General features: G+C 60.4%; 1 protein-coding gene across 2 annotated transcripts in view; it reads left to right on the top strand.

The window, feature by feature from the left end:
* Nucleotides 1-335: 335 nt before the first annotated feature.
* The window catches only part of BRF1 (BRF1 general transcription factor IIIB subunit), a 59,962-nt gene continuing 39,062 nt past the window's right edge, over nucleotides 336-21,235 (top strand). Inside the window, exons 1-3 of one of the 2 annotated variants that reach the window (XM_051839913.2) lie at nucleotides 336-629; nucleotides 10,049-10,160; nucleotides 13,945-14,093. In XM_051839913.2, the coding sequence (XP_051695873.2) occupies nucleotides 446-629; nucleotides 10,049-10,160; nucleotides 13,945-14,093 (445 nt within the window). In that variant the 5' untranslated portion in view covers nucleotides 336-445. Of the gene's footprint in view, nucleotides 630-10,048; nucleotides 10,161-13,944; nucleotides 14,119-21,235 lie in introns of both variants that reach the window. The other variant, XM_051839909.2, reaches the window with a different exon arrangement.

The raw sequence follows: 21,235 nt of genomic DNA, 5'->3' as shown, positions 1-21,235 counted from the left end.
ACGGTCGAGGGCGGCGCGGTCCCCAGGCCCCGCCCACATCCGGCCCCGCCCACCGCTCCCGGCCTGTCACAGGCCGCGCTCCGCGCCCGAGGCCCCGCCCGCCGCCCAGGCCACGCCCCGCCCCGAGGCCTGCCGGTTTACGGTGCGGAGGCTCGGCGGCCTGGCGGGCCGGAGGGTCCCCGACGCGCACCCCTGCGTCCCCGCGGGAGCCGGAGCCCGTCCCGGCGCGCAGTCTCACACAGCCGTTGAGGGCGGTGCGGCCCGGCGGGCGCGGCGAATCTGCCGCCGCGGACAGGCAGGCGCGGGCGGCGGCCTCGCGAGAGTGCGGCGCCGGCCGCGGCTGCGCGGGGCCTGGCGGGCGGGCTCGCGGGCTGAGGCGCTGAGGCGCTGAGGCGCGGACGCCGGGAGCGGCCGGGCGCGGGCCTCGGGCCTGGCGGCCGCCACCATGACGGGCCGCGTGTGCCGCGGCTGCGGCGGCACGGACATCGAGCTGGACGCGGCGCGCGGCGACGCCGTGTGCACCGCGTGCGGCTCGGTGCTGGAGGACAACATCATCGTGTCCGAGGTGCAGTTCGTGGAGAACAGCGGCGGCGGCTCCTCGGCCGTGGGCCAGTTCGTGTCGCTGGACGGTGGGTCGGCGCGGGGCGCGGCGGGGAGTGAGGCTCGGCGCGCGGAAGCCGCTCCTTTTGCGCGGGGTTCGAATGGCTTTCTTTTTTTTCCGGTATCAAAATAAACTTGTCGGAGAGCGGTTACGGCAGAGGGAGCGCTCCCCAGGCACCGCACGGCAGCTGCGCCCGCGTCTCCCGCGCTGCGGGCTGTGATGCGCTCGCGGTCCTTTGTCCACACCGCCTGTCCCTTCCGCGTGGCCACTGCTTGTCCTCACTCGGCGCGAGCCGTCTGCTGCGGGGCTTGGTCCGGGAGGCCGGAGCGTGGGCGCGCCGTGTGCGGGTTCCCGCGAGCTGTTCCGTGCGTGCCCGTGGCTTCAGCGCGATGCCTGCGCGTGGATGTTCTTTAGACTGAGTGCCGGTGTTCAGAAGTGGCTGGGATCCTGCGCGCTGCTCCGTGTGGTCTTCGGTGTAGACCGCGGGCCGGGCTGTCCCCGCCTGCGGTGGGCGGCTGCGGGGGCTTTTTCTGTGCGCACTGGCAGGATCGTGTGTTCCGTAGCCTGGCTTTTTTCTTTCCTGTTAGCCCAGTGAGCACAGCGTTTATTAAACAGATCTCCCCGTGTTGTGGCCCAGTGCGCAAAGTTACGCTGTCCCGCAGCCACAAATCAAATGCAGTTTGAAGAAACTTAATCAGATCCTGTAGTCTTTGGATTTATAGCTACAGGAAGAACCAGCAAATCACACTATTTTAAAGATTTATTTACTTGAAAGGCAGAGTTAGAGAGAGGCAGAGAGAGAGACAGAGACAGAGAGAGGTCTTCCATCCACTGGTTCACTCCCCAAGTGACCGCTACAGCCGGTGCTGCGCTGACCCGAAGCCAGGAGCCAGGTGCTTCTTCCTGGTCTCCCATGCGGGTGCAGGGCCCAAGTGGACCATCCTCCACTGCCTTCCTGGGCCACAGCAGAGAGCTGGACAGGAAGAGGAGCAGCCGGGTTTTGAACCGGCACGCATATGGGATGCCGGCGCCGCAGGCGGTAGCTGCTACGCCACAGCGCCGGCCCCAGCAAATCAGATCTTACACAGCGCATCTCCTGCCTGAGCTTCGTCTTCGGGAGACTCGTGGTGTGAGCGCGTGGGAAGCAGCAAGGACCCACCCCTCATTCTGTGAACCTGCAGCGGGGCTGAGTCGTGGGCACCCAGCCTGCCTCGCACTCCTGGGCCAGCCACTCCTGGCATGAGTGGTTCTCCCTCCCTCCCTCCCTCTCCCCCTCTTTCTCTCTCTGTTGCGCAGTTGGAGTCGCTGACGCTTCGTGCAGAGTTTTGTTCGTGTTCCTGCGGGATGTTGGCCTGTAGCTTTCTTGTAATGTCTTTCCCTTTGCTATCAGGGCAATAATGTGCCCATGAAGTGACTTGGGAACATTCTTTTTTTTTTTTTTTTTTTTTTTTTGAGAGGCAGAGTGGACAGTGAGAGAGAGAGAGACAGAGAGAAAGGTCTTCCTTTGCCGTTGGTTCACCCTCCAATGGCTGCCGCGGCTGGCGCGCTGTGGCCGGCGCACTGCGCTGATCTGAAGGCAGGAGCCAGGTGCTTCTCCTGGTCTCCCATGGGGTGCAGGGCCCAAGCACTTGGGCCATCCTCCACTGCACTCCTGGGCCACAACAGAGAGCTGGCCTGGAAGAGGGGCAACTAGGACTAGAACCCGGTGTGCTGGCGCTGCAAGGCGGAGGATTAGCCTAGTGAGCTGCGGCGCCGGCCGACTTGGGAACATTCTTGTATTTTCCGGGAGAGACTGTAGAATCGGCGCAGTGGCACACTAGGTTAATCCTCTGCCTGTGGCATTGGCATCCCATGTGGGCGCTGGGTTCTATCCCGGTTGCCCCTCTTCTAGTCCAGCTTTCTGCTGTGGCCCAGGAAGGCAGTGGAGGATGGCCCACCTGGGCCCTGCACCCGCATGGGAGACCAGGAGGAAGCACCTGGCTCCTGGCTTCGGATCAGCGCAGCGGTGGCTGTAGCGGCCATTAGGGGAGTGAACCAACGGAAGGAAGACCTTTCGTTCTCTCTCTCTCTTTCTCTGTCTATAACTCTACCTGTCAAATAAATAAATAAATAAAAATGTTGGGTAGAATTCAGCTGTGTAGCTGCCTGGGCCTAGTGGGTGGATTTTCGCTGTGCATTTGGCCCCTTGTGTCTCAGAGGATGGGTTTGGTGTGCCTGGGAGGGGCCTGCTCGCCTGTGCCACCTGTGCCGTCTGTGCCATCTGTTGGCGTCTGTGCCGCCTGTGCCGTCTGCTGGAGCCTTTGCTGCCTGTGCCGTCTATGCTTCCTGTGCCGTCTGTGCCACCTGTGCCGTCTGCTGGCATCTGTGCCGTCTGTACCATCTGTTGGCATCTGTGCTATCTGCTGGCATCTGTGCTGTCTTTGTTGCCTGTGCCGTCTGTGCCGTCTGTGCTGTCTATGCCGCCTGTGCCGTCTGTACGGTCTGTGCCGCCTGTGCTGTCTGCCGTCTGTTGGCATCTGTGCTGCCTGTGTTTACTGTGCTGTCTGTGCCGTCTGTTGGCATCTGTGCTGCCTGTGCCATCTGTTGGCATCTGTGCTGCCTGTGCCGTCTATACCGTCTATTGGCATCTGTGCTGTCTGCTGGCGTCTGTGCCGCCTGTGCCACCTGTGCCGCCTGTTGGCATCTGTGCCACCTGTGCCGACTGTGCTGTCTGTTGGCATCTGTGCAGTCTGCTGGCATCTGTGCTGTCTGTGCCGCCTGTGCCTTCTGTGCCGCCTGTGCTGTCTGCCGTCTGTTGGCATCTGTGCCGTCTGTGCGGTCTGTGCCGACTGTGCTGTCTGTGCTGCCTGTGCCTTCTGTGCCGACTGTGCTGTCTGCCGTCTGTTGGCATCTGTGCTGCCTGTGCCATCTGTTGGCATCTGTGCTGTCTGTGCCGCCTGTGCCGTCTGTACCGTCTGTTGGCATCTGTGTTGTCTGCTGGCGTCTGTACCGCCTGTGCCGTCTGTTGGCATCTGTGCCGCCTGTGCCGACTGTGCTGTCTGTTGGCATCTGTGCTGTCTGCTGGCGTCTGTGCTGTCTGCTGGAGTCTGTGCTGTCTGTGCCGTCTGTTGGCATCTGTGCCGACTGTGCCGTCTGTTGGTATCTGTGCCGACTGTGCTGTCTGTACCGTCTATTGGCATCTGTGCTGTCTGCTGGCGTCTGTGCTGTCTGCTGGAGTCTGTGCTGTCTGTGCCGTCTGTTGGCATCTGTGCTGCCTGTGCCATCTGTTGGCATCTGTGCTGCCTGTGCCGTCTGTACCGTCTATTGGCATCTGTGCTGTCTGCTGGCGTCTGTGCCGCCTGTGCCACCTGTGCCGCCTGTTGGCATCTGTGCCACCTGTGCCGACTGTGCTGTCTGTTGGCATCTGTGCAGTCTGCTGGCATCTGTGCTGTCTGTGCCGCCTGTGCCTTCTGTGCCGCCTGTGCTGTCTGCCGTCTGTTGGCATCTGTGCCGACTGTGCCGTCTGTGCCGACTGTGCTGTCTGTGCCGCCTGTGCCTTCTGTGCCGCCTGTGCTGTCTGCCGTCTGTTGGCATCTGTGCCGACTGTGCCGTCTGTTGGCATCTGTGCCGTCTGTGCTGTCTGCTGGCGTCTGTGCTGTCTGCTGGCGTCATGTCCTCTTCCCTTCAGATGTGCTGTGTCTTTTGTCTTCCCCTTTGGTTGGAAATTTACCAATTTTGTTGGTCTTTCCAAAGAGCGGGCTTCGGATCTCCTTGAGCTTTCTCCACGTTCCTCCCTCCCCGTGCTTTCGGTGACTGCCCAAGGGCTGCCCGGCAGAGGCCCCGGGCTCGCCGCCTGACTCCCCTGGAGACTTGTTGGGATGGCAGCACCGCATCGTCATGTAGCGGGCACTTGGGGCTTTGTGGGAAGGCACTTTGCTAGGTGCATCCCGCTGTCACCCCGGGGTGGAAGGAGCAGGTGTGGGGCCAGCGACCACTCAGGAGCCCTGGGAAGTCTCACTGGTGTGGCCGGCTGTCAGGAGGCACCAACACGCCTCCCCAGGGAGAGGGTGCCCCAGCAACCGCCTGCGGTGCCGTGGGAAGCCTGCGGGGTGTGGGTTCTTAGCTCTGGGGAGCCTGGCCAAGCACGGGGGTCAGCTGCTGTGGGCAGCCCCCTGCCAGGTGGGGCTCAGCTCGTCGTCCTGCTTCGTCATGAAGGCTGACCTTTCTCTTCAGGGGTCGTCTTCTAGGTCCCACTGTCCTTCCAGGGCGTCCTTGGTGGTCTGCTCTGGAGTGTATAACGAGGCCCGTGGCAGGAGGGTCCTGCCCCGGGGTGGAGGCCTGGGCCCTGCAGGCCTCTTCAGTCTGCTCGGGCCCGGCCCTCTGTGGGTGTCTGGGTGCCTGCCGGGCCCTGTGTGCAAGGATTGAGGGCCCCGCAGGGCTTCCGGCGTTGCACACTCAGGGAGCTGTGCCACGTGTCCTCGAGTCTTCGCTCTGCTGGCCTGTGGTGGCCCACGGGCTCCCGTCCCCTCCCAGGAACCTGGAACTGTGTCGGGCAGCCCGTGGCTCCTGCCCCGCGGCCCTCTGTCCCCAGGTGCAGCCGTCAGAACGTTAGTGCTGCACACCGAGCCCTCTGAGTGCAGGGGGCGGGGGGTGCGCTGGAGCGCCTGAGACCCAGGACCAAGCTGCTCCTGCTTCCCTCTGCCTGGAGGAGGGCGTGGGCATGCAGCCCCTCCCTCCGCCAGCCGTGTGTGGTGGGGGTCTGCTCCTGAGACGGCCCCCGCCTCTGTTTCTGTCCTGTGCCCCCCAGAGCCCTGACGTGTCCTGGAGGAAGGGCCCGCTCTTAGGAGATGTTGGCTGAATCCCACCCCGGAGGTGGAGGCCCCGGCAGGCGAGGACTGCTGGTGACTTGTCACCTGCCGTGCGCCCTGTGCCACGCTCCCCGGTCCCCATGGCCGTGTTGCTGTCCCTGCAGGGCTGCTCCGTGTCTCGCTGTGTGTGTCATGTCTCCTGTGGCTTGCCTTTGGCTTGCTGTGCTTCTGCACAAACCCCAGGCGGGCAGCTCCCTGGAGTCCTGGGGGAGGACTGGCTGACGGCTCTGCCTCCTGCACTGCCCTGCCCTGCGGGGTCTCCCCGGGAAACAGCCGCCTGGCAGCAGCAGCACCCTCACGTTAGGCTCCGTTACCGCGGTTACTAGAAGTTGTTACTTCGCTGGAGGTGGTGCCCCGGGCAGGCTCCTCCCGGCCTGCCGCAGCCCTCCCTCTCGCCCTGGTGTGTGTGAGTGGTGCTGGCGGTGTCCCTGCTGCAGAGCAGCCCCGGCAGGCCCGGGTGCAGCCTCCGTGCCTTCTGCTTCAGGACGCACCCTTAGGTAGGCTGAGCGGATCGGGGTCTCTCCCCTCCTGTCCACAAGGGGGCGGCCTCCACCAGCTCGGTTCTCCAGGTTCCTTCTCCCTGGCTGATGGGATGTGGCAGAGGTGGCACCTGGCTCTCCCCCTCCACTTCAGGGAGCCCACCCCCTTCAGCAAGCTGGGGTTTGCTGGGTATGTGCCTTTTTAAAATTTAATGTTTGTATTGTAGTTTTTAAAAAAGATTATTTGACAGGCGGAGTTAGAGGGAGGGGGAGGGGGGGTCCTCCCTCGCTGGTTCAATCCCCAGATGACCACAATGACTGGGACTGGACCAGGTCAGGACAGGAGCCAGGGTCTCAATCCAGGTCTCCCATGTGGGTGCTGGGGCCCAAGCACTTGGACGCTGTTTGCTGCCTTCCCAGGCACATTAGTAGGGAACTGAATCGGAAGTAGAACAGCTGGGGCTTGAAACAGCACTCATGGGGCTGGCACCGTGGTGCACTCGGTTAATCCTCCGCCTGTGGTGCCAGCCTCCCATATGGGCACTGGTTCTAGTCCTGTGGCCCGGGAGGGCAGTGGAGGATGGCCCAGGTGCTTGGGCCCCTGCACCCCATGGGAGATCAAAAGAAGCTCCTGGCTCCTGGCTTCGGATCAGCGCAGCTCCGGCCATTGAGGCACTTGGGGAGTGAACTAACGGAAGGAAGACCTTTTTGTCTCTCTCTCTCATTGTCTGTAACTCTGCCTGTCAAATAAATAAATGAAATATTTTTTTTTTTAAATAAAGGAACAGGCCGGTGCCGCAGCTCAACAGGCTAATCCTCCGCCTAATGGTGCCGACACACCGGGTTCTAGTCCTGGTCAGGGCGCCGGATTCTGTCCCGATTGCCCCTCTTCCAGGCCAGCTCTCTGCTATGGCCCAGGAGTGCAGTGGAGGATGGCCCAAGTGCTTGGGCCCTGCACCACATGGGAGACCAGGAGAAGTACCTGGCTCCTGCCATCGGATCAGGATCAGCGCGGTGCGGCCGCAGCGCGCCGGCCACGGCGGCCCTTGGAGGGTGAACCAACGGCAAAGGAAGACCTTTCTCTCTGTCTCTCTCTCTCTCACTGTCCACTCTGCCTGTCAATAAAAAAAAAAATAAAGGAAGAGCACTCATGGGATGCTGGCATCACAGGTGGTAGCCTAACCCACTGTGCCGTGATGTTGGCACCTTTTTTTTTTTTTTTTTTTTTTACAGATAGAGTTAGACAGTGAGAGACAGAAAGGTTTTCCTTCCATTAGTTCACCCCCCAAATGGCCGCCATGGCGGAGCTGCACCGATCTGAAGCCAGGAGCCAGGAGCTTCCTCCTGGTCTCCCATGCGGGTGCAGGGGCCCAAGCACTTGGGCCATCCTCCACTGCCCTCCCAGGCCACAGCAGAGAGCTGGACTGGAAGAGGAGCAACCGGGACTAGAACCTGGCACCCATGTGGGATGCCGGGGCCGCAGGTGGAGGATTAACCAAGTGAGCCACGGTGGTGCCGGTTTTTGTACCCGTGGCAGACAGACAGAGTTGCATCTGCTCGTTCACTTGCTAACGTCTGTAAGAGCCGGTGGGGCCAGGTGAAAGCTGGGAGCTGATCTCCCGTGCAGGTGCCGGGGCCCAGCTTCCTGAGCCATTGCTACTGCCTCGCAGGGTCTGCACTAGCAGGAGGCTGGAACTGGGAATGCGCAGGTAGGAAGCCCAGGGACTCCCGTGGCTCACTGGTGTGTGCACAGGGACTTCCCTGCCCCGAGGTGTGCATCTCCCGTGGCTCACTGGTGTGTGCACAGTGACTTCCCTGCCCCGAGGTGTGCATCTCCCGTGGCTCACTGGTGTCTTCACGGGACTTCCCTGCCCCGAGGGTGTGCATCTCCCGTGGCTCACTGGTGTGAGCACAGGGACTTCCCTGCCCCGAGGGTGTGCATCTCCCCTGGCGTTACTGGTGTGAGCACAGGGACTTCCCTGCCCCGAGGGTGTGCATCTCCCGTGGCATTACTGGTGTGTGCACAGGGACTTCCCTGCCCCGAGGGTGTGCATCTCCCGTGGCTCACTGGTGTGTGCACAGGGACTTCCCTGCCCCGAGGGTGTGCATCTCCCGTGGCTCACTGGTGTATGCACAGTGACTTCCCTGCCCCGAGGTGTGCATCTCCCGTGGCTCACTGGTGTCTTCACGGGACTTCCCTGCCCCGAGGGTGTGCATCTCCCGTGGCTCACTGGTGTGAGCACAGGGACTTCCCTGCCCCGAGGGTGTGCATCTCCCCTGGCGTTACTGGTGTGAGCACAGGGACTTCCCTGCCCCGAGGGTGTGCATCTCCCCTGGCGTTACTGGTGTGAGCACAGGGACTTCCCTGCCCCGAGGGTGTGCATCTCCCGTGGCATTACTGGTGTGTGCACAGGGACTTCCCTGCCCCGAGGGTGTGCATCTCCCGTGGCTCACTGGTGTGTGCACAGTGACTTCCCTGCCCCGAGGGTGTGCATCTCCCGTGGCATTACTGGTGTGTGCACAGGGACTTCCCTGCCCCGAGGGTGTGCATCTCCCCTGGCGTTACTGGTGTGAGCACAGTGACTTCCCTGCCCCGAGGGTGTGCATCTCCCGTGGCATTACTGGTGTGTGCACAGTGACTTCCCTGCCCCGAGGGTGTGCATCTCCCCTGGCGTTACTGGTGTGTGCACAGTGACTTCCCTGCCCCGAGGGTGTGCATCTCCCGTGGCGTTACTGGTGTGAGCACAGTGACTTCCCTGCCCCGAGGGTGTGCATCTCCCGTGGCTCACTGGTGTGAGCACAGGGACTTCCCTGCCCCGAGGGTGTGCATCTCCCGTGGCTCACTGGTGTGAGCACAGGGACTTCCCTGCCCCGAGGGTGTGCATCTCCCGTGGCGTTACTGGTGTGAGCACAGTGACTTCCCTGCCCCGAGGTGTGCATCTCCCGTGGCATTACTGGTGTGTGCACAGGGACTTCCCTGCCCCGAGGGTGTGCATCTCCCCTGGCGTTACTGGTGTGAGCACAGTGACTTCCCTGCCCCGAGGGTGTGCATCTCCCGTGTTCTCGCTGCTCTGAGCTTCCTTTGGCTCCGTGGAGCTGCAGAGGCGTTTTGCTGATGCGCGTTTGGACTGCAGTCGCATTCACTGCTAAGCTGGACGCTAAGCCTGTTCTCCCTGTCTGCACTGTGGCCCCCGCTCGGGAGCCCTAAGGTCCCTGCTGGCCCGAGTGCTGGCCACCACCCTCGTCTTCCCCTGCGGATCTGTTCCGCGGCCTGCCCCGACTGTGGATCTCCGTTGTGCCTGCGCTCACGTTCCATCCTTACCACGGCTCTTGCACAGGCCGGCGTGCCCACCCTCCCCACTGGGCTGGGTGTGTGTGTGCCCGAGCCTCCAGTTCTCGTGTCTGCGCTTTGTCACAGCGTGTTGGCCGCGGTGCCAGCTGCCGAGGACCAGGGCCTGTGGGTCGGAGGCGCGTCCTGGCTCCACTCGCGTGGCCTGCAGCGTCCGGGCTCCTCGCCCCAGCACGTGCTTGTTAGCAGAGCAGGCTTGTAGTCTGGTGAAGGACCACCTGCCACATGATGCCCACAGGGCACAAGCACCCAGGGCCCACCCGGGCAGGGGTGCTGGTACTGGGCTCACTGTCGTGAGAGTCTCAGAGCAGAGTGTCCAGCAGGCCTGAGTGTGACCAGGCTGTGTGCTGGGTGCCTCCTGCAGGCCAGCTGACGATGGTGGCACAGGATATGGACAGGACGTGGTCCCCACCCTCTTGGAGACTGCTGTCCACAGGGAGAACATGGTTGGTGGACAGATGCAGGGTCTGGGTGGGCTGGTCAGGGAGCGTGGCAGGCGCCGTGGGGAGGGAGGGACAGCCGAGGCAGTGCCTCACTGCGATTTTAGGCAGAACCGGTGCCTTTGCCTGGTCCCTGTGTGTCCCTGTGTGTGGTGGCGCGTCAGGAAGACAGGCGCAGTCCACCCTCGGGCCAGGGTGAGGAGGGAATGCGCTGCCCGTGCTGTGCCCCATGGGAGTGCCGGCCTGCTTTGTTCTCAGCCGTGTTCCTGGGTGGAAAGGCTGTATCGGGTCTTCTCTACGTGGTCCCTAACCAGGCTCTCTTGTGTTTCCAGGTGCTGGCAAAACCCCAACCCTGGGCGGTGGCTTCCATGTGAATCTGGGGAAGGAGTCGCGTGCGCAGACCCTGCAGAACGGTACTCCCCCTGGCAGAGGGTCAGGGCTGGGGCTGCCACGCTGCGAGACAGCCGAGGACGCGGCAGGCCACAGCTGCTCTATTTTTAAAAAAAGATTTATTTATTTATTTGAAAGACAGGGTTAGAGGGGGAGGGGGAGGGGGGTCTTCCAACTGCTGGTTCACTCCCCAAATGGCAGTAATGGCCAGAGCTGAGCCGATCTGAAGCCAGGAGCCAGGAGCTTCCTCCGGGTCTCCCACATGAGTGCAGGAGCCAAGGACTTGGGCCATCTTCCACTGCTTTCCCAGGCCACAGCAGAGAGCTGGATCGGAAGTGGAGCAGCCGGGTCCTGAACTGGCACCATGTGGGATGTCGGCACTGCAGGCCGTGGCTTTACTTGCTGTGCCACAGCGCTGGCTCTGGACAGTTCTTTGTATACTTCGGATAGGAATCTTCTGTCCGATACATGATAGCGGGAAGCTGAGCTGACATCTGTTCCAGTGGGTTTTCATTTTCTTGATGACGTCCTTTGAAGCATGAGCCTTAATTCTGGTGATGTCCAGTTTCTCTGTCCTCTCATGGCCTTTGCTTTTGGTGTCGTGACTAAGAAACATTGCCTAATTCATCCAAATACCAAAGATTTATGCTTATGTTTTCTTCTGAGTTTTGCGGTTTGAGCTCTTAAATGTCGTGTTGACTTTATTAACTTCTGCGTGTGGTTTCAGGTAAGCCCAGCCTCTTTCTTTGGCGGGTGCCCAGGTTCCCGGGACAGTAGATGGAAAGACCCTGTTCCTGGTCAACCCCTCTGCCCACCCTTGTGGAGACCAGGGGTTTACTCCTGGCCCCAGGCCCCCTGACCTGTGCGTCTGTCCCTGTGTTTTGGCTGCTGTGGCTTTGCACTGAGGTTTGAATTAGCAAGTGTTGAGTCCTCTAATTTAGTTCTGTTCTGATGCATTTCTAAGTGAATTTTAGGATTAGATTGTCAGTGTGTGCGGAGCAGTCAGTCGGCTTTGCTGGGGATTGTGTTAACCTTGGATCATTTTGGGGAGGCTGTCCTCCCCAGACTGACCGTGCTGGCGCTGCTGTGGCGTCTCATCCCTGGTGCGCGGTCTGTCCGTTGACCTAGGGTTCCTCCAGTGACTTTCAGACGGTAAGGTTTATACTTTGTGTTAGATTTATTCCCAACTGGTGTGCGTGTGTTGACTTTGTATTCAGCAGAGTTCTGAGATCCTTTTTGAGTCCTAACGGTTCCGTAGTGGATTCCCTGTCAGCCCTCTGCGGCAGGTGTTGCTTCTGTTGGGGTGCGCTCTGGCTGCGCTCGAGGTTGTAGCCCTGCGGGAGCCGGCAGCGCTGTGTGGGGCAGCACTGGGAGCGCAGGCTGCCCTGCCTCAGCCCTCACGGCAGGTCTGCTTTTGCACCATCGTCGTGGCTGTGGCCTACCAGGAAAGGGTGCTCTGCGCTGGAAACAGTTTTTTGGTGAGATTTACTTATTTATTTGAAAGGCAGAGGGAGAGAGATCTTCCACCCCTGATTCCCTCTCTAAGTGGTTGCAGTGCTAGGGCTGGTTCTCTTTCACTCAGTGCCCTGTCTGCTGTCCACGTCTGTCTCTCACGCTCAGGGCCCTGTCTGCTGTCCACGTCTGTCTCTCACGCTCAGGGCCCTGTGTGTGGCGTCCACGTCTGTCTCTCACGCTCAGGGCCCTGTGTGTGGCGTCCACGTCTGTCTCTCACGCTCAGAGCCCTGTGTGTGGTCCCCACGTCTGTCTCTCACGCTCAGGGCCCTGTGTGTGGCGTCCACGTCTGTCTCTCACGCTCAGGGCCCTGTGTGTGGCGTCCACGTCTGTCTCACGCTCAGGGCCCTGTGTGTGGCATCCACGTCTGTCTCTCACGCTCAGGGCCCTGTGTGTGGCGTCCACGTCTGTCTCTCACGCTCAGAGCCCTGTGTGTGGTCCCCACGTCTGTCTCTCACGCTCAGGGCCCTGTGTGTGGCGTCCACGTCTGTCTCTCACGCTCAGAGCCCTGTGTGTGGCGTCCACGTCTGTCTCTCACGCTCAGGGCCCTGTGTGTGGTCCCCACGTCTGTCTCTCACGCTCAGGGCCCTGTGTGTGGTCCCCACGTCTGTCTCTCACGCTCAGGGCCCTGTGTGTGGCGTCCACGTCTGTCTCTCACGCTCAGGGCCCTGTGTGTGGCGTCCACGTCTGTCTCTCACGCTCAGGGCCCCCTGTGTGTGGTCCCCACGTCTGTCTCTCACGCTCAGGGCCCTGTGTGTGGCGTCCACGTCTGTCTCACGCTCAGGGCCCTGTGTGTGGCGTCCACGTCTGTCTCACGCTCAGGGCCCTGTGTGTGGCGTCCACGTCTGTCTCACGCTCAGGGCCCTGTGTGTGGCGTCCACGTCTGTCTCACGCTCAGGGCCCTGTGTCTTCCTGTGGACAGTAGCCATCACCTGTCCCACTGAAGGAGATGCTGTTGCTTCCATTTGTTGTAGCCTCTTTCCTGTCTGTCTTCCTTCCTTTCTTTCTTAAGATTTATTCATTTATTTGAGTGGCAGAGTTACATGGAGACAGAGGCAGAGGCAGAGAGAGGTCTTCCATCTGCTGCTTCACTCCCTAAATGGCCAGAACAGCCAGACCTGTGCCGATTGAAGGCAGGAGCCAGGAGCTTCTTCTGCCTTTGGCCAGTGGTTACCCTTAGCAAAGTTCGGGCATGAGTTGGGTGCTGGCCCTCACTGAAGAAATCAGGGAGATTGGTACTTAACTTTGTGAGTGAAGCGGAGGTCCCTGTGTGTGTGGGTCTGGGGTTGGAGGGTATCTTCATAGGCAGCTGGCCTTGCGTCCCCGTCTTGACCCCCAGCTGCATCCCCTGGGTGTTCCATGGGCCTTGAGTGCTGGTGTCAGTAGCCGGCTCTCCCCAGCTCTCCCCACTCTAGCTTTTGTGTGTACACCAGATGTTTTGGGGGAACGTTTCCTGCCTATGGGAAGTACTTCTGCTGCTTTCCTTTTTTTTTTTTTTTTTTTTTTTTCCTTAAAGATTTGTTTACTGGGGCTGGTGTTGTGGCATACTGGGTTAAGCCACCACCTGCGATGCCAGCATCCCATATGGGCGCCAGTTTGTGTCCTGGCTGCTCCTCTTCCAAACCAGCTCCCTGCTATGACCTGGGAAAGCAGTGGAAGATGGCCTAAATCCTTGGGCTCCTGCACCCACGTGGGAGACCAGGAGGAAGCTCCTGGTTCCCGGCTTCAGATTGGCTTGGCTCCAGCCACTGCAGCCATCTGGGGAGTGAACCAGTGGATGGAAGGCTTTTCTCTGTGTCTGTTTCTCTCTTTGTAACTCTACCTCTCAAATGAATGAATGCAAATTTAAAACAATCTTTTAAAAAAGATAAGCTCAGCAGTGATGTGGGTTCATATTCCCAAATGCTGTCCCGGACTCTGCACGCTGAGATGTTCTGATGAATTTGCAGATCTCCCTCTCTTTCTTGAAAAGTGCCGTGTGCTTATTGGAGAGGCAGACACGGAGCTCTTGTCCGCTGATTCGTTCCCCAGATACCCACAACAGCCAGGGCTAAGCCAAAGCCCAAAGCAGGCACTCACCCCGAGCTCCCGTGTGGCTGGTAGGAGCCCATGACGTGAGCAGGAAACTGGAGCCCGGAGCCAGTGCTGAGCACCCGACTCCGGTGTTCCTGTGTGGGATGGGCTGTCCTAACTGGTGTCTCAGTTGTTAGGCTAAATGCCAATTCTGCATTCTTCTTACACTTTAAATTGTAAGGTAGCCGTGTCCGTTCGCTTGCTCATGCGTGAGCGGCAGCCTTTCACCAAGTCGCCCCTTGTCGCGCCCTAGGGCGGCGCCACATCCACCACCTGGGGAGCCAGCTGCAGCTGAACCAGCACTGCCTGGACACCGCCTTCAACTTCTTCAAGATGGCCGTGAGCAAACACCTGACCCGAGGGCGCAAGATGGCACACGTGATCGCCGCCTGCCTCTACCTGGTCTGCCGGACGGAAGGCACACCACGTATCCTTGGATTTGGGGAGTCCCTGGGAGGACCCCGTCGTGTTCTGGGTGGGCTGGTGTTTGTGTTTCACTGGAAGATGCCTCATCCGGCTGACTGAGCTGACGCACAGCTTCCTGAATCTGAGCTTCCGGAGCACAGGATGAGGGACGGGGAGGCGGGGCTTGGGAGGGCGGGATGGCCCTGCTGGCCCCGAGGACGGGGAGGCGGGGCTTGGGAGGACGGGATGGGCCCTGCTGGCCCCGAGGTCCTGCTCTAGGTTTTCTCCCGCTGCTGCCTCTCGTTGAGAGCACCCTGACTTGGGGCTGCATCTCAGCGAGGCTGGGCGTCCCTGCCAGCTTTGGGTGGGGGTGAGGACACGGACACCCTGTGCTCTGCTGGCTCCCTTCCCTCCCACTCAGCTTTGCCTTCTCTGCAGGTGACAGACAGGTCTGATCCGCTGCCCTCTGCAGACGCGCGCAGCTCTTTGTCCCGCTGCTTCGTCGGGAGAAGCCCCTTCTGGAACTCTTCTTCCGCTTGGGAATGTCTGCCTCTCTCCCCTTCCTCTGAGGCTTCCTGGTCCCTGCTGTCCTTTCGTGAGGCCCCTGTCTGCAGGCTCTCTGAGGAAGGGCCTGATATGGGGTGGACTTTGAAGACAGCCTTCATCTCCCACCTCTGCCCGAGGTGGGGGCATGGAACTCCAGGGTGCAGGCCCTGTGCTTCTGTGTGCTGGTGAAGGGCCCTGTCTGGGTCGGGGGGCTTCCTCTGGCCCTCCTCCTGTGCGCTCCTCTCTGTGCAGCCTCCTCTCTGTGCGCTCAGTGCCCAGGACTCAGGGTCACAGGGACCTGGCAGGCCCCTTCCTCCGGCTGCCTCTTTTGAACTCCTCCCGCCCTGCCTTGGTTCCTTCCCTGCGCGCCTCCCTTGTCTCCCTGCCCGTCCCTGTCCACTTGCTGCTCTGCCCGCCTTGAGTGGGGCGTGCATGTCACCTCTGGTGAGGCCTGTTCACTCCTGCGTTCCGTTTCTGACTCCTGAGGCGATGTCCCCTACACACCGTCCCACGTTCACGAGTGTGGCGGCTTCTCAGCTGCTTGGAAGGGCAGGGTGGGTGTGGCTCTTCTGTTCTTTGTTTAGTTTGGATTGAGATAGTCCATGTCGGATCCCTGTGCTCTGTTCTCGGGGAAGCTGGCGAGTTGGCAGGTCCTGAGGTGTGCTGGGTGGACATGTGGACCACGCTTCTGGTCCGGCCACCCTCAGTCACCGAGTCTTGCATTCAAGTGCCTTTTAAAATGTGAAATTTGTCATTTCAGCGTCAGAGTGGCTAGGTCTTGTATGTGCTTTCAGGGATGATCCAAACCACGGTGGCCGCCTGACACAGGTTAGGGAACAGGCAGCCCTGCTGTCTCCCCTCCCCCCCGCCAGGCCACCTGCTCTGCCTGCTCCTCTGAGCCCTCTGGATGCCCTGCCAAGAGGCTTGGTCCAGCCCTGCTCTTTCGGGAGGGGCAGTCTGCTCGACGAGGGCCCCTGAAGACAGGCTGCGCGGAGCCAGGGCCGCTCTCTGAGTTGTCTGGGTCAGCGAGCTGCGTCGTAGCTGCTTCTCCTCCCCGTGCCGCCTCCGGCTCTTGGTGGGAAGGCACCTGCTTCTTGCTCCAGGGAGCGGGACCCACCAGGGTGAGCGGGACCCGCCAGGGTGAGCGGGACCCACCAGGGTGAGCGGGACCCACCAGGTGAGCGGGACCCACCAGGTGAGCGGGACCCACCAGGGTGAGCGGGACCCGCCAGGGTGAGCGGGACCCGCCAGGGTGAGCGGGACCCGCCAGGGTGAGCGGGACCCGCCAGGGTGAGCGGCTGCATGAGCCGGTATTCCCTGGCAGTCCCACTGCGTGCTGTCAGCTCACGGCACATGCGCATCTGAGTGCACACAGACGCCCACACCACGTTGGCTGTGGCAGCGCTGCTGCAGCCTGCAGGCGGAAACAGCGCCAGTGTCCAGCAGCCAGTGAGCGGATGAGCAGAACGTGGGGTGGCCATGCCACGGGGTGTTCCTCTGCCACAGAAGCGGTGAAGTGGGGGTGAACCTCAGCATGCCGAGGGCAGGAAGCCCGGCACAAAGGGCCGTGTGCTGTGTGAAGCCTCCAGAGTTAGTGAGTCCACAGGGACAGACAGGGCAGAGATGCAGACACACGCTGAGCGGCCTGGGGTGGCTTCTGGGGCATGCGTGTAGTAGTCGGGTTGCCTGTGTCCTACGTTGGAGTCCTGACTTCTGGTTCCAGCTTCCTGCTGATGCGCACCCTGGGAGGCGGTGGTGGCAATGGGTCCCTGCCACCCACATGAGACACATGGATTGAGTTCATGGTCCAGCCCTGCCCATTGTGGACATTTTAGGAGTGAACCAGTGGACAGGAGCTCTCTCTGTCTCTCTGTCCTCCTGCCTCTCAAATTAAGAAAATGTTAACATTAAATTATTGTAATGTTTGCACTGCTCTGCAAACACTAAAACCATTGGACTGCACACTTGGAACAGGTGAATTTGTGGCAGGCAACGCTTACCTTGTAAAGCTGTGAAAGACAGGATGACAGGGAGCAGGCTGGGTTCTCGGTGAGGCCAGTGCTGCAGCCCCTTTGGCCCAGCTGGGCTCCCTCTGTCCTCAGAGGATGCCCGGCACCTCGCTCTGGGCTCCACATCAGGCGGTTCTGTCTCATTTTCTAGTTCAGCCCCTGGTTTGAGTGCATTCTCGAGGGGGTGGGAGTCAGAAAGGGTGCCCCTCCGTGTCTGCTGCATCGGTCAGTTCCCTGCCAGAACCCCCAGCCTGTCTGTCACCACCCCAGTGCCTGCTTTCTTCCTCCTTGCTGACCCTGCTCAGCTCTGTGGTCAAATCCTGGCTCCCCTGTGGCCCTGACCGGCTGCCTCACTTCCACGGAAGGTCCACGCCCTGAGGGGCACGCGGGGCCTGGTCCTCTCCTTGCCCAGGGCCTCCTGGCTGTGCTGGCCCTGGTGTCCCTTGCCCACCTCACCCCTGGGAACTCTGGGTTTTCCTCCAGGACTCAGCTGGACCCGTCACCCCGCCATTGTCAGTTGGCCTGGGGAGCACCTGGGTGAGTTCATGTTGCAGGGGTGAGGCAGAGAGTTCCCCCATCCAGTCCATGGGTAGGAGGGGGGCCCTGGCACGAGGGCCAAACACAGGGAGCTGGATGCAGCCCAGGGTCCACCCAGGGTGCACATAGGCAGGAGGCCGAGGTGTTCTGCATGTATCCTGGGTTTGCGTTGTCTGACCAGTGGTGTTTTTCGATGAACACAAACCCATCATTTTTTTTAACCCCCTTTTTTTTTTTTTTTTGACAGATAAAGTTAGACAGTGAGAGAGAGTGAGAAAGGTCTTCCCTCCGTTGGTTCACTCCCCGAATGGCCGCTATGGCTGGAGCTATGCCTATCCGAAGCCAGGAGCCAGGTGCTTCTTCCTGGTCTCCCATGCGGGTGCAGGGCCCAAGCACCTGGGCCATCCTCCACTGCCTTCCTGGGCCACAGCGGAGAGCTGGACTGGAAGAGGAGCAACCGAGACTAGAACCTGGCGCCCATATGGGATGCCAGCGCCACAGGCGGAGGGTTAACAAGTGCGCCACGATGCCGGCCCCGAACACAAACCCATCATTTTATCCACCTTTGCCTTCAACGTCTTTGCGCCCTGTTTAGGAGACCTCTGCCTCTGCCCTGAGGGCTCTCACTGAGGCCTGGACATGCACCAGGCTGCCCCTGCAGAGCGTGTGGCGTCGTGATGGAAGTCTCTCGCCTGTCTTGGCTGAGTCTCTGCAGCAGCCCACAGTGCGGCTTCCAGTGCAGCTGCCGCTGCCCGCACCCCCCTCCGGGACTGCAGCTGGGGGGGCTCGTCCCTCCTCTCGGTTTGCTTTGTCTCGGCAGGTGTTAATAAACCCGTGTGTTAATGTCCTGCTTCGGCGATTGGCCTCTGGTAGGTGCTCTGGTAGAAGCCCCGTCTCCTCACAGCCCTGGAAGTTCAGTGGTTGAATCAGCCGCGGCTCTGCTGTCGTGTTCTCGGTTTTCTTCCCGTGTGTGTTCATTTGGTTCTGTCGTTAGCAAGTCTGCTTTTCCACCAGAGAGGGTCAGTGTTCTTGGGCGTGCAGGGCCTGCGTGGGTGCCGGCCCTCCCCGACGCGTGGCTGTCTCGAGGGTGCTGTCAGGAGGCCCAGGCTGTGCCTCTACGCCCTGAAGTCCTTCAGAGCCGGCTTGGGCTTCGCTGGCCCCGTGTACTCACCTCTGCACCTGGACCTTGAGGGGAGCTGGAGTGCACCGTGCTGGGCTCAGTTCTGAGGCCGCTGCCTCTTTACTCGGCAGTGTAGGCCCTCGCCGTTGTGTAGATGGTGGACGTCGGCACTGCAGGCAGCCGCCTTTGAGAGCCCTGTGGGCTGCTGCCTGCCGTGGTTGCTGGGCACAGTGTGTGCTGAGCAGGTGCTGTGAGCTCCTGTGGCCTCTGCCCTGCGTGGGCGTCCCGGGTGCTCCTCCTCCTCTGTCACGAGCTGTGGGCTGGCCGTGGGCCACTGTGCTGCATGCTGTGTCTCGGGAGTGGGCAGCAGCACTCGAGGCAGGTGCTGTGGGGTGAGCTGTGGGCATGGACAGAGGCTGGAGCCTGCGTCCTTCTCTGGCACGTCTGGGCTTTGTGCCGCTGATGTACCTCGATGCTGGGATCCCCTTTCTGGTCTGAGAGCCGCAGGGGTGCTGGTGTGGAGCGTCCTGAGCTTGCTGTTGGGCCAGGCCCACGAGGGCAGTCTGGTTTCTCTTTTGGCTTCCAGAAAAGCATTCATGGGTGAGGCAAAGAGATTGCGTGTTGAGTTTCCTTCTGCCTTACTTCACCCCTGCAGTTTGCCGTGGTGAGTGTGTGGCCTTCAGACGGCGTGGCCAGCCTGCTTCCCCATCTGCCTAGGAGGGAGTGCCCTCTCCACTGCTGGCCACGCCGTGGGGGCCATGGGCTGTACCAGCACATTCACAGGCTGGGCTGGGTGGGGGCTGGGTGAGTTCTGGTTTCTTCCAGCACTCAGAAATGTCCAGAATCTCTTTAAATATTTATTTCCATTTGATTTTTTTTTTTTTTTTTTGACAGGCAGAGTGGACAGTGAGAGAGAGAGACAGAGAGAAAGGTCTTCCTTTGCCGTTGGTTCACCCTCCAATGGCCACCGCGGCTGGCGCGCTGCGGCCAGCGCACCGCGCTGATCCGATGGCAGGAGCCAGGTACTTCTCCTGGTCTCCCATGGGGTGCAGGGCCCAAGGACTTGGGCCATCCTCCACTGCACTCCCTGGCCACAGCAGAGAGCTGGCCTGGAAGAGGGGCCACCAGGACAGAATCCGGTGCCCCGACCGGGACTAGAACCCGGTGTGCCGGTGCCTCAAGGCAGAGGATTAGCCTAGTGAGCCGCGGCGCCGGCCTCCATTTGATTTTAAAGGCATATCGCCTCTTGGCCTTTTGGCTAAGTCAAGGGTATTTTAAAGGCATATAAATAGAGATCTCTTTGCTGCTGCTATACTCCTCAAACGCTCACTCTAGCTGAGCTGGGCCAGGCTGAAGCCAGGAGCCAGGAACTCAGTCCAGGTCTCCCGTGTGGGTGCAGAGACCCAGCCATCGTCTGCTGCCTCCCAGGGTGCACACTAGCGGAGGCTGGGATTGGAAGTGGAGCTGGGGATTGAACCGGGCACGCGGATGCGGATCAGCAGTTTAACACGGTGCCAGCGCCCATCCCTGCGTCTTGTGGTCACTCGATGTTCTGTGTCGATGCCTCTCTTCCAAGAGTAAGTGCTGCATCGAGCAGTGGCCAGGAGGGAGGCAAGAGGAGGTCGCAGCCTTAGGAGGGAGGCCTTTGTGCCCTCAGGGGTTCAGGCAGGCCCTCTTCCCTGCCGAATTCCAGGTAGTTCCAGCACCCAGGGGTTAGAGCTCTCACGTCGCAAAAGGGAGGGCTGCTGGGGAGACGGGCCACTGCCAGTGCTGGACAGGAGATGCCCAAGGCTGGCCCAGGATGGGGCTGAGGGAAATGCAGTGCCCCATGAAGGGAAGCACAGGGCTGAGTTTGGTGCTGAGCGACTCCCCTGGGCACTCCCTGCAGAGCCCAGTGGGTGAGGGGAGTGGGGTCAGGCACCAGGCTGTATTCATTTCAAGGAGATCAATCAGTTTAACTTGATTAAACATTTAATTCCAATCTCCTTTTTTTTTATTTAAGATTTTATTTATTTATTAAGAGGCAGAGCTACAGACAGAGAGAGGGGGAAACAGAAAAGTCCTCCATCCACTGGTTCACTCCCCAGATGGCAGCAGTGGCTGGAGATAGGCCCATCTGAAGCCAGGAGCTTCTTCTGGGTCTCCCACGTGGGTGTAGGGGCCCAAGTGCTTGGGCCATCTTCTAGTGATTTCCTAGGCCATAGCAAAGAGCTGGATCAGAAGAGGAGCAGCCAGGACTTGAACCGGCGCGCATATGGGGTGTTGGCGCCACAGGCAGAGGCTTAGCCCACTCTGCCACAACACCAGCCCCTCCAACCTCCTTTTAACATACATACTTTCTTCTACGGCTTTGTCATTGTTTCTGAATGCCCGGGAAGTTGAGCTGTCATCGAGTCTCCTGTAGAGTCCTGGCCCTGTCCCATCTCCCCTCCCCACTGGCTCCCTGTCCCCCAGCTGTTCCTCAGCCCTGTCTGTGGGTGCATTTCAAAGCACGTTGCAGACACCACTGGCTCGCCCAGCCCTCCCACAGGCAGCTGCTTAGCTGACTGTAGTTTGCTGTTTCTCTGTGGTTCTTTTTCCTGATCTCTCGGGAGGTAGAATTGGCATAAAATGGAATGCACGGTCTTGCTGTGCTGCGTGAGGCTGAGAACTGTGTGCACCTTAGGGCCAGCCCCACCCCGCCGCCTCGCACACAGCCCATCTGTGCTCGCTCTGGGACTCCTGGGAACAGAACTACCTGTCTGCTCACTCGCGCTCTCTCTCTTTTAAAGATTTATTTATTTATTTGAAAGGTAGAGTTACAGTGGCAGGGAGAGAGAGTGAGAGGTGTCTTCTATCCACTGGTCCACTCTCCAAATGGCCGTAACAGCTGAGCAGGGCCGACCCAAAGCCAGGAGACTGGAGCTTCCTCCAGGTCTCACTTGTAG

The sequence above is a fragment of the Oryctolagus cuniculus genome, chromosome 20 (assembly GCF_964237555.1).
Source record: "Oryctolagus cuniculus chromosome 20, mOryCun1.1, whole genome shotgun sequence".
NCBI lineage: Eukaryota > Metazoa > Chordata > Mammalia > Lagomorpha > Leporidae > Oryctolagus > Oryctolagus cuniculus.
This window is presented reverse-complemented; position numbering and strand designations above follow the sequence as displayed.